Source organism: Balaenoptera musculus, chromosome 1 (genome assembly GCF_009873245.2).
Source record: "Balaenoptera musculus isolate JJ_BM4_2016_0621 chromosome 1, mBalMus1.pri.v3, whole genome shotgun sequence".
NCBI lineage: Eukaryota > Metazoa > Chordata > Mammalia > Artiodactyla > Balaenopteridae > Balaenoptera > Balaenoptera musculus.
The window spans coordinates 158,526,951-158,539,191 of NC_045785.1; the positions used below are offsets into that span (position 1 = coordinate 158,526,951).

The window sequence follows — 12,241 nt, forward strand, 5'->3', positions numbered from 1 at the left end:
TGTGCCGAGCGTGTGCCGCGCGGCGAGTCCCTCAGTTTCCCTGCCTGGCGGCGGCCCTTTGCTCCCCGGGCTCGCGCGTCCCAGCCCTGGGCGGCTAGACACAGCGCACACTGGGTCGCGGGCGGGCGGGGGCGAAGGACCTGTTCTCCCGCTGCGCTTGGGAGGTTGGCCCCCAGGCCGGCCGGGCTTGGTAGGGCAATTCCAGAAAAGGTTTGCAGGGCAGGTCTAGGAGAACAAAGGCCGGGGGGAGGACCCGGCATATTTGTGGACTTGTTTGTGACTCAATCCCTCTTACACGGCGTTTCAAAGGCAGAACTGCAAGCCTTGCCAGGAAGAGAAAGAACTTGGGGGCGGGGAGGCTCGGGCGCATTTCTGTCCGGTCGCGCTCGCGCGGCGCTGCCCCCAGCTCCAGGCTCGCGCAGTGCTGTTTCATTAGAGCCCTGGATCCGGGCCACTCACCAGCAACTTCCCCGCAACAGGCGAGATTTACGACCCCCTCCCCCGGCTCTGGGCCTCGCAATGTCAGGCAGGAGCGCCGCAACATAAAATGGATCCCGGCAGGCGCGGCGGATGCAGCCAGGCGGCGGGCTCTCCGGCCGGTCCGCTGTTCGCGAGGCTCCGCGCTGCGCCCCGGCGCACACGCGCGCCCTGACCGCAGACGCCGGCCGGGGCACCCCGCCGGCCGGGCCACGCCGCCGCCCCTCTCTGCTCTCGCGCAACTGTCAGGCAAAGCGGGCCGGCGCATATTGGCTCCCCAACACGCCGAGGCTCCTCCCCGATCTGGATCTTTATATTTTGGGAGAATTTCTTTGAACTCAGTTACCAAGCTCCGCGAAGGAGACAAGTTCCCAGAGCCGGCTCGCCGGCGGAGGCGAGGCGGGGGGCTCGCCCACCTTGTCTGCAGCTGCCGTGTGCCCCGATTGTACTCGTCTTTTCCTCGTGGAGGAAAACGGACTCCTAGGCTGAGGAGAAGGCCAATTATCTGGATGTGACCGTGAAAAGAGAACGGGTGGCTGGAGAAGGCAGAAGAGGAGGAAAAGCATTATTTGAAGAGAAGAATAAACCAGGCATTCCAACCTTTCTGCAAATTAGTGCTGTTACTTCTGGGGTCCATCTGCTTTTATCCCCCCGCCCCCTTCAGTAAGAAACCTTGACTTGAGGGCCAAGAGACAGCCCCCTACAACTGGATACCCTTCTGGGTTGGAAGACCTTTTGGATGTAGCGTTGGTGGAACATTTAGACACTCTCTTCTGGAAAAGCCACCATGAATTCGGTAGCTGGGAATAAAGAGAGGCTTGCAGTCTCCACCAGGGGCAAGAAATACGGGGTAAGTTGGCGGAGACGCGTTACCGGACTCTTCCCGGCCAGGGTTCCCCTTTCCGGGTAACGTGCAGCCAGGGCAGGGTGGCCCCGAGCTCTCCTCCCGCTGCTGAGGCGCCTCGGCTGGGCCAGCCCGGCGTGCGCGCGCGGAGGCGGGTCCGCCAGCAACGACGCCAGCGCACTCGCCTTGCCCTCGGAATTTCTGCAGCCCTCTCGTTCCTTCCCTTCCCCGCATCCCTAACTTTTGCAGCATTCCTGCACTTCCAAGCAGAGTTAAGCCGAATGGGAGGGTTTCCTACGATTTCTCTGCTGTTCTTAAGGGACCGTTTTCCTGGAGCCGGGAGAACCTTTCATTTACCTTCAGGATCCGGAGGGCCTTGCCCTGAATGAATAAAAATCCGAAAGTCATAGACCCCCCCCCCGCCCCCCGTCATCCAGGATCTTAAAAGTGAGGTCCTGCTGGGATGGGTACCGGGTTCAAAAGCGCGGGGAGCTGAATCCGTGGGTTCCTCTAAAGAAGCCATCGAAATTCCCTGAGCGAGTGAGTCCCTCTCCTCCAAACCGGAGGAGTCCGCCGGCTCCCGGGAACCCGTGCAGGGGTCACCCGGGCGACGGGGATTCACTTAAACACAATTAACCAGACATATGGAGGCAGATTTGGCCGCAGGGTTCACAGCGGTCCCTAAAGTGCTCCCGTGGGCGCTCGGCTGGGCCCTCGGTGGCGCGCAGGTCCCCGGGCAGGCGGGAGGGCGGCCCTGGGCAGGGGCGCGGGAGCCAGCCGCCCTGCGGCCCCTGATACCGTGTGTCTCCCCCGCAGGTGAATGAAGTCTGCTCGCCCACCAAGCCCGCGGCGCCTTTCTCCCCCGAAAGCTGGTACCGGAAAGCATACGAAGAGTCGCGCGCCGGGAGCCGCCCCACTCCCGAGGGCGCGGGCTCGGCGCTCGGCTCGTCGGGGACGCCGTCCCCCGGCTCGGGCACCTCGTCCCCGAGCTCCTTCACGGGCTCCCCGGGCCCCGCCTCCCCGGGCATTGGCACCAGCTCGCCTGGCTCCCTGGGCGGCTCGCCAGGTTTCGGCACGGGCTCCCCGGGCTCGGGCAGCGGCGGCGGCTCCTCCCCCGGATCGGACCGCGGCGTCTGGTGCGAGAATTGCAACGCCCGCCTGGTGGAGCTGAAGAGGCAGGCTCTGAAGCTGCTCCTCCCGGGGCCCTTTCCCGGCAAGGTGAGCGCCGCCGGGGACAGGGCTGGGCGGGCAACAGCTGAGCGCCTCCCTGCGGCCGTGGATCGGGGGACCTGCGGCGCTGCGCGCTGCTCGGTTCCGGAGAAGGCGCTGGCCGAGCCGGGTCAGCTCCCGGCCTCGGGGCGACCCTGCGCGTCTCCCCCGCCAGACCTTCCCCGGACGCAGTGCTTGGATGGTGCGTAGGCGGTTCCAGGCCTCGCCGCCCACCGGGGCTGCCCAGGTTATTCTTCCTGCTGCCCTCCACTCCTCAGAGTGCCCTTTCTGTGCCCCCAGCACTCGCCCATCCATCCCGTTGGTCCCGCGCGGTGCTGCCTTCGCCCGAGACCCTCTTCCCGCGCGTCCACAGGCCTTTGCCGCGTCGCAGGCCGGGGACACGCTGACACCAGCTACTGGGATTCTTTCCTTTCCGCGCCCCCCTGCCGGGGCGACTCCTTAGATTTTTCTCCCCACCCCCAACCGTGATCATTCACAAAAATGTCGGAGGGAGTAGTAAAAGCGGGCTGATATTTAGGAGTTGGCATTTCCCATTGCCTATTTGTGGTCCTTCCTTCCCAGGGCTACCAAAACAGAAACACGTATTGGAAAGCCAGCATTTCCCCCTAACCTCTGTGTGTCTATCAGAGGAATATTAAGGGGTGAGTAGTTCTTTGAGCGGGGCTCCCTCCTGCCTGCACCAGCGCTGAGCACGTTGGTTCCTCCATGGCAACCCTGCCAGCGCTGTGTGTCCCCAGAGTGTAACACAATGCAATTGTATTTGCACTGTTCGGCCTAAGTACTATCAAATGATAATATTTACTCTTTCACTTCAAAGAGTTTTTATCAGTGCTTAGAGAGAAATATCAAGAACACAGCGTGAATTGCTGTAGAGAATTCTGACACTGTTCAGTGGCACTTTCTGATTTATATTTCTGTGACTTTTGAAGTGAAATGTGATTTTGAGTAGTGGAGTTTAGGAATAGCTGCATCTGCTTGCCGTTTCTGCTTATCCAAATATACACACATTGATCTTTTCATACGCAAGGGTTAAATTAAACAAATACCCGCAGGAGTTGTAAAATTTTAAATGTGGAAAATTGCCACCAAGAGAATTGGTTTTATGAATCCCGAATTTATCTCAAGAATAATTAACTTGTAGATTGTTATCAGTATGCCATTTTCGTAGTTTCATAATAAATCTGTCAGGACACCCCTAAAAATAAATCTCAGGGACTCTAAAAGCTTATTTCACTCTTGCATGCCATATCCTCCGATTTAACACTCTCTCCACTCACAGATTTATTTACTCTTGTGATTGTTTATCAATATTATTTGATTATCTACTACACTCAAGGAAGTGTGTTAGGCACAGCAATAAAATAACAGGTACACGCTGTCCTTGTCCACATGGAGCTTATATTCTAATGGAGGGTAGAGACGTTAACCACAAAATGCACAATTCATAATTTGTTTCCATTTGCGGTGAGTGCTACAGAGGAAGAGTGTGGGATGCTGTTAAGTCTGTATAACCAGACTAGACCAGCTGATAAATTTTGAAGAACTTTGGTTCTTAAAGATATATTTTTGGCAATACTAGTAAGTTACAGCCTACCAATTTATTCTAGAACATTCTTGCAGGCCTGTTCTTACAATAGCTTCTTTGTGTTGTTGAATGCTCCGTGTGTGCAAAGGTAAAGTAAAATATACTCTTTTCATAAAAGTGGAGGGAGGAAAGGAAAGCTATAGGAAGAAGAAACAAATGTTGAAACTTAAATGCATCCATCATGTCTTGTGGAGTCATGTGACAAAGTAGATTTTTGGCTTTGTTGAAGCAGCCTGGAAAATTCATTCACAGTGCAATAGGAGGCAGCTTGATATATTTGACAATTTTATTTATGTGATGAAATAAAAGTGATGCTGGGAAACTGATTATATTATCAGAGTGATGGCTCCAGAGGAAACGCTGGGTCTGGGGAACCTCAATGCTCTACACCAATTTAAAGTGATCCAGGCACATCTAGAGAAGAGCTGTCAGTCTTGGGGACAGTCACATGGGGTCACTTTAAGTGCACACATGAATTTGCGTGGGGTTTAGGATGTGATGTAGCACAGTGAAACATGACATTTGGTGCAGGGGAGAGCATAAGACTTAGCCAGAAACAAGGGTTGTTTGGATGACCTCACTGTTAGTAATGAGGTATGGGGCCAGAATTTAACTACCAATCCTCTACCTGTCTCTGGGAATAATAATTTTAGGGTTTTTTTCTTTTTTAAATATTGGTACCCTCAGGTAATATTTCCATTACACCTTTAAAGTTTGCAGCATTTTTTTCTTTTTAAAGTTTGCAGCATTTTAACCAAACAAGTGTTGTGTTCTCTCAAGCACCATGGATGGAGGCCCATGTAACTCCAACACAAGGCCTTTCTTCTTCCCTGAGCCAGATTTATGAGCAAACTGTGGACTTCCATAGCCCTCAGGCACAGAAGGAGTTAAGTTTCATTAGAACAAGAGAGGTCATTGTGACTCCAACATGTAGTTTGCCCTGAAGAGTAAGGGTCTGGAAGATAAAGGCATGTTTTTGAGAGGTAATTAGCAAAAATCATCTTTGTAATTCACTTAAGATGCTTAGCTGTATCTGGGGACTCTTTTCTTACATGGAGTATTACATGCTGTGAGGTGGTATTAATAGTTTCCTCGGTAGGCATTTAAAAGTCAAAGGCAGAATAGTACATCCAGGAACCTTACAATTTTAGGGGGGATTTGGTTTTAGTTCTTTCTCTACCACTGATTTATTTTGTGACAGTGAGTAAATCAGTTTTCCTCTGTATTTTAACTTTCCCATTAATACACTAAGGAAAAAATGATTCAGACTCTAGAGGATCTTTTAAATGATTAGAATGTCAGAAAAATTATTTTAGATGAGGCTTGAAAAGTGCCTCCATTCTTTAGAGAAAGAGGTGAAGGTTTATTTTTTATTTTTTATTTTTTTTGGCTGCACCGCGGAACTTCCCTGACCAGGGATCAAACCCGCTCCCCCTGCAGTGGAAGCATGGAGTCTTAACCACTGCACCACCAGGGAAATCCAAGATGTGAAGGCTTATGATTATTAACTAGACAAGAGTCTATGGGATTTATGTTTTACAGAATTTAGGGCTTTTCTTGCAAAATATTATCCACTTTCAGTTTCTGATTTCATCAGTACATTTCCCAAATATCATTTTGCCATATGAATTCTCACATCATGCCCACTGGTAGGTAGCCAGCGCTGTTGAATTCCCCCAGTTTTGTCTCTGAAACAGTTGGTTAAGGAGGGGAGGTAAAGTGCTGGCGGGCCCATGCAGGGGTGTCGGGCTGGTCCCAGGAGTTAGACAGTGGCTCTAGTGGCCTGAGGTGTGACCAGCCCGTTCCGAGCTCTCTTAGTACTAGTCATGTGTCCACTGGAGAATGAGACTTCATGGCAGAAGGCTACACGGCTCGGAGGTTTCTAGCTTAGGTAACTGGGTGGGTGGGGTAATGTTAACTGAGGCAGGAAATGGGAGGAGATACAGATTTGGGGGGAGCTCATAGAGAAAGATGATAATGGATTTGGAAGAGATAGAGAATAAAGGCAGATTTAGGAATGAAACAGACTGAGGAATGTAGAAGGGACAACTGTGACCTCACATAACTCTTAATGATGCTCTGGACCCAACCTTTCAAATAGCAACTCACCTGAGTGAGTCAAGATTTTTGCCTGGTGACAGACTGTAAACCATTTGGATTGACTGTTATTACTTCAGTCAGTAAAAAAAGTACTTATTGGTTTTATATCATTTCTTTTCTAGGACTAGTAAGTGGAAGTGGTCAGATAAAAGGAAAGAATGTGGTTTTGTAAAGTCTTGGGGTTTTAAGTGAAATCAGTCCTTTTACCCATTGTAGTGTCCCACTGTGTAAATATAAAACCATTTCATATCCATTGGCCAGAGCATCTTTCCTGTTTTATACACAGTCAAGGCACGAAGCCAGAAATGGGGGCCAAGGAACGAATCTCCCATTTTGGGGCTATCCTAGATCATTTCGAGATCTGTTACAGAACTTTTGAATTGACAGTGTAAGCCCTATGAAACATCAGCCCCAAAGAACTCCCTGGGGTAAGTAGAAATGTTCCAGGTTGGCAAAAGGTTATCAGACCTCTATTCATTTCCATATCAAGAAAAGAAAATCTTTTATATAAAAAACAGTACAGAACTACATTCCTAGCTGAATTTTTCCCTGGTCACATATTCTGGGTCCATTTATGCCCCAGAAATATCAGGAAGATTAGCCAGACATACTGAGAAGAGTGGCCAGGAATCACAGAGATGAAAGAGAGGAATGTGTCAGGGGGTTTAAGAACACCAAACGTAGACTCTAAATAGCCAGGGCCCAAGTAAGTCTATATATATATATATATATGTATATGTATATATATATATTTTTTCCATATTTTTTCAGTTCCAAAACAGGAGTATGAAAAAATAACTCCATTTAGAATATCCCCTAGAAGCCAATGTAAGACTCTTTATAAATAGATACTGAATTTTAGGTACTTATTAATTATGAGAAAATTCTATCGGAAATCTTTTTAAGAACACATGGCTGTTTTCAGAAATCTTCATTTGAATCTTTTCCATTTCGGAAATATTTTAGATAAGGGATCAGCTAATAGATAATATTGGTAATGAAAAAGTCCGGTAGCATTTATCATTAAAACATTTCTGAAACATTTTAGGTATTATAAAAACATTCCCAGTAGAGACATATGAGCAGTAATATCTTCTTTAAGGCTTAGTAAGCTATGGCATAATTGCATTTCATTCTACCAGACTTTTAATTGTGAACCAACAGGGTCAGTTTTTTTTTTTAATTAAAAGAAAAATTTTATTGTATATATATTTTTGGCTGCTTTGGGTCTTCGTTGCTGCGCTCGGGCTTTCTCTAGTTGTGGCGAGAGGGGGCTACTCTTCGTTGCAGTGCCTGCTTTTCTCGTTGCAGTGGCTTCTCTTGTTGCGGAGCATGGGCTCTAGGTGCGCGGGCTTCAGTAGTTATGGCACGTGGGCTCAGTAGTTGTGGCACATGGGCTTAGTTGCTCTGGGCATGTGGGATTTTCCCAGACCAGGGCTCGAACCCATGTCCCCTGCACTGGCAGGCGGATTCTTAACCACTGCGCCACCAGAGAATTCCCATGGTCAGTTTTTATAGTGATTTAATTCACTTTGTAAAAATCCCTGGCCTGTAGTAATTTCTTCCACACTCATTGCAGATAGTATTATTGCATTAGAAATGTGATTTTTAAATGGCTGAGCCTGGTAATTTGTCAACATTTAGAAGGATTAAGTCAATAAAATAGGCAACATCAGTTGCTCTTTGGCATTATATCACAGATCAAACTGAACCATTCATCAGCTAATAATAATGGTGATGGTAATAACAATGATGATTATAAGTGGCTAACAATTATCATCCTTAGTATGTGCTAGGCACTGTACTGATATATACACACATACATACATACATACATACATTCATAAAATCTCATGTAGCAAAATGAAGATGAACCCGATTTCTTTCCTTTACCCTGGAATTCCAGGTGATTGATGTGGTTCACGTCACAAAAGGAAGTATGAGTAAAGGTGCAAGGAACAGAGAAATCCAAGGATGCTTCTCCCCCTCTAAAGCCATTGAGGGTGTTACACTATTAGAGTAACTGCCTGAGTGGAGACCCTTGCTTGAGGGAGAAGGTTGTGGTTATTTTTCCTGGTAACTTCACTTTCAGGATGGGGGGAAAATGTGTGACGTGGTCAGGACCCTGAGCTGAGTAATTTGCTTGGCTGGAATGTATTGGAGGGGGCAAAGGAACTTCCTTATATTTATATTCACTTGGCTGAGGCTGTTGTCAGCCCTTTCTGAAAAGCCCTGCCCGAGGGACCTGTGGGGACTGTCTGAGAGGACATGTTCTTTAGCTAGACCTTCTGTGCTGCATCAGCGGGGCTGCCAGCCTCCACTCTGTTTTGTCCCCGCAGAGACTGGTGCAGAGACCACGTGCACGCCGGTGTCTGTGAGTGTTCCCAGTCTCTTTTCAGGAATACAAAACTAATTTCCTTTTTACCAGTATCTTGAGTCACAGGCTGATCATAAAATTCTTTCCTTTTTTTTAAAAAAATCTCCTGTGTGGTCTTATTGTGGCAAAGAAACACTGTTTAGAAAGGGCTCCCAATGATCTTTCAGACTCAAATGCACCAATCAGAAATATCTTAAACGTGTATTTGTGTAGGTGCAAAAAGACTGGCGATACATCTCTATTCCTAAATTGCTTTTGAAATATTAATCAGAATAGTGAATCAGTTTGTATTCATCATCCTGCTTCCCATTGCCTTTGGGATGCTCTAGAACCCATCTAAGAAAATTGGATTTTGAATTATGGTTAGAAAGGTTGTCTGTCCACCTTTTCCAGGTTCTAAAGGAATTCCCCTATGTTTTCTTTGAATATTTGTAAGGTTTTCTTTCTAATAGTTAGATCTCTGATCCACTGGGAGATTATTTTGGTATATAATGAGAGGTATAGATCAATTTTATCTTTTTCTAAATGTCTATCCAGTTGTCCCCAAACCCTTTATTAAAACATTCATCTTTCCCCCATTGATTTGAAATAACCATTATCATAAACCAGATTTTCAGTACTTGGGTCTACTTCTGGACCTTCTGTTATGTCCCATTTATCTGTCTTTTCATGTACCAATTCCATACTATTTTAGTTACAGAAGCTTTGGAGCATGTTTTAGTATTTGGTAATGTTAGCTCTCTCTCTTTCCCAAACAATGCCTTTCCTTTCTAGTAGTTTCCTGGTTATTCTTCCAGACTCTTTTCCCATATGAACTTTAGAATCAACTTGCCTAACTCCATAAAATTTTTTAAAATTGGGACCATGTTAAATTTATACATTAACCTGGGGGATATTTGGCATCTTTATGATGTTGACTCCTTCCCAAGAACATGGAATGTCTTTCCATTTGAACACATCTACTTTCAGCAATTTTAAAGGTTTTTCTCATAGAGGCTTTATTTCTTGTTAAGTTTATTTTTAGGTATTAAAAATACTTTTTGTTGCTATTATAAAGGAGCTCTTATCTTACATTATCTCTTCTAATTGATAATTGTTAATATATAAGAGGGATATTATATATATCTTATATATATATATCTTATATATATCTTATATCCTATTATTAAATTCTATTACTGTATTCATTAGTTTTTAAATTGGTACTCTTGGATTTTCAAAAGGATTTATCTTCTACAAATAGAGATAGCATCTCTCCTCTCCTTTGCTAATTTTATTCCTCTAATAGTTTTCTCTTGTTTGTTACGTTGATTTATGCCTCCAACACAATGTTAAATGGTAATGTATGGTGGGCATATGTACAGTTTTTCTCACTAAGTAAGATCTTGGCTTTTGGACTGAGGTCTCTATATATTTTTAAAAGTTAAGGAAGTATCCATCAGTTCCTGTTTTATTTACTGTTTTTCATCAGGAATGGGTGTTATATTTTGCCAATGTCTTTTCAGTATTTAGGAAGATGATCATATGATTTTTCTCCTTAGATCTATTAATATTGTGAATTATTATCATTGCTTTCCTAATAATGAACCATCCTTGCATTCCCATAATAAACCCTACTTGGTCACAATGTATTTTTTAAAATATGCTGCTGGATTCAGTTTGCTAATATTTTATTTATTGTTTTTGCTTTCATATTTGCATGCCATAAGCATTTTTGATTCCCACTCATGTACCAGCTACGGTACTATGCCACATTATAACCAAGATATGAAAAAGAATAAAAATTCCTTTCCCGGAGCAACTCCCAGTCTAGTATTAGAGACAGACAAAGAACCAAAGAGTTAGGGTGCAGCATATTAAATACTGGACCATGGGCTGGGGCGGCTGATAGGAAGCAAAGAGAGGTGAGGCTCGAGCTGGCTTTGGAAGAGTGAGTAGGAGTTCAGCATGTGAGCGTGGTGAATCACCCGCATTCCAGGCAGAGGGAATGGTGAGAGCATTAGGCACAAAGAGGTTACGCACACTCAGTGTCCTGGGGGAACTGCAGTGGTGCGTTGCCGACATAGTGCAGTGTGTGCATGGGTGAGTGACAGGCTGGAGAGGTGGCAGGGAGAGGACGAAGGGCCTCGTAGGCTAAAGAATCTGGATATTATCCTATAGGCTGGGTGGCCATTGAAGGGCTTTCAGGAAGGGAGTGAAGTGATCAGATATTCATTTAAGAAAGATTGCTCTGATAGGGAGAGAGAAACTGGATTCGAAGAGTGGTATCATGGAGTTCAGTGGAGAGGCCCCTCGCCGTGGCATCAGTGAAAGATGGTGCAGACCTAACTAAGGCAGTAGCAGTGGGAATGAAGAGGCAGACTGGCCCTGACAGATTTTGTACATAGAAAACCCGTGGCGGATGGCAGCTGAGAAATGGGGCAGGAGCGAGAGGAGGAAGATTTCTGGCTAGGGCAAGTGTGAGGGTGCTGCCGCCGTTAATTGAGATGGAGAATACAGGCAGAGAGGGGTTTTTTGTTACGGTGGGTCTGATTTTCAAGGATGGGTGTGAATACTAAAATTGGTTTGGGTTCTCTAGAACTTGAGGTGGAATGTTCCAGTGGGGTCCAGTGGGGCTCTAGAGTGGATTCAGAGCTGGAGCCATGGATCTGGGAAATGTCAGCATGAGGAAGGTGGTGGAATCCACAGATGAGGTGAGCTCTCCCCGGAGGATGTGTAGAGTGACAGACGGTGAAGTGTGGAGCTGTGGGACCCATTGACGTTGAAGGGAGAGGCAGCCTGAGGAGCCAGGAAGACAATTCAAGGAGAGACCAGAAAAGGGGGAGGAAAATAAGAAAAAGTGGTATCATGGAAACGGAGGGAGGGGTGAGCTTGAGAAGGTAGGGGTGATGAAAGGTCAGATACCTTGGAGAGGTCAAGGAGGTAAGGACTGAGGTTTCCACTGAATCAGTAAATAGGAGGTCACTGGGGATCTTTGTTAGAAGTTTCTGGCACCCTGGAGAAAGGCAGGCAATGACAGTGTGTCCAGGAGTGATGGAGAGGTGAGGACATCTGAGGCAGCTCAAAGTTGTTGAAGACACTGAGAGGTTAAGAGAGATTCATTTTCTGAGGCTCTTATGACCTTAAAACATGAAGATCTGGGGTCAACAACTTGGGTGCAAAACTAGGCTGCATCACTGAGTGTGTGACCTTGGGCAAGTCACTTAGCCTTTCTGAACCGGGTTATTCTCACCTTTACAATGGGGGTGGGCTTCCCTGGTGGCGAGTGGTTAAGAATCTGCCTGCCAATGAAGGGGACATGGGTTTGAGCCCTGGTCCGGGAAGATCCCACATGCCGCAGAGCAACTAAGCCCATGCGCCACAACTACTGAGCCTGCGAGCCACAACTACTGAGCCCATGTGCCACAACTACTGAAGCCTGCGCGCCTAGAGCCCGTGCTCTGCAACAAGAGAAACCACCGCAATGAGAAGCCCGTGCACTGCAATGAAGAGGAGCCCCGGCTCGCTGCAACTAGAGAAAGCCCGCACACAGCAATGAAGACCCATCGCAGCCAGAAATAAATAAATAAAATAAATTTATACAATGGGGGTAATGTTGGGGCCCTGCCAGGGTTGTTGTGAGGAGGTG

The 12,241-nt window shown here is 46.8% G+C and overlaps 1 protein-coding gene across 1 annotated transcript in view; it reads left to right on the forward strand.

Annotated features, from left to right (window-relative positions):
* Positions 1 to 360: 360 nt before the first annotated feature.
* The window catches only part of KIF26B (kinesin family member 26B), a 482,699-nt gene continuing 470,818 nt past the window's right edge, over positions 361 to 12,241 (forward strand). The window contains exons 1-2 of the mRNA XM_036823698.1: positions 361 to 1,327; positions 2,138 to 2,539. Of these exons, the coding sequence (XP_036679593.1) occupies positions 1,265 to 1,327; positions 2,138 to 2,539 (465 nt within the window). The 5' untranslated portion in view covers positions 361 to 1,264. The remainder of the gene's footprint in view (positions 1,328 to 2,137; positions 2,540 to 12,241) is intronic.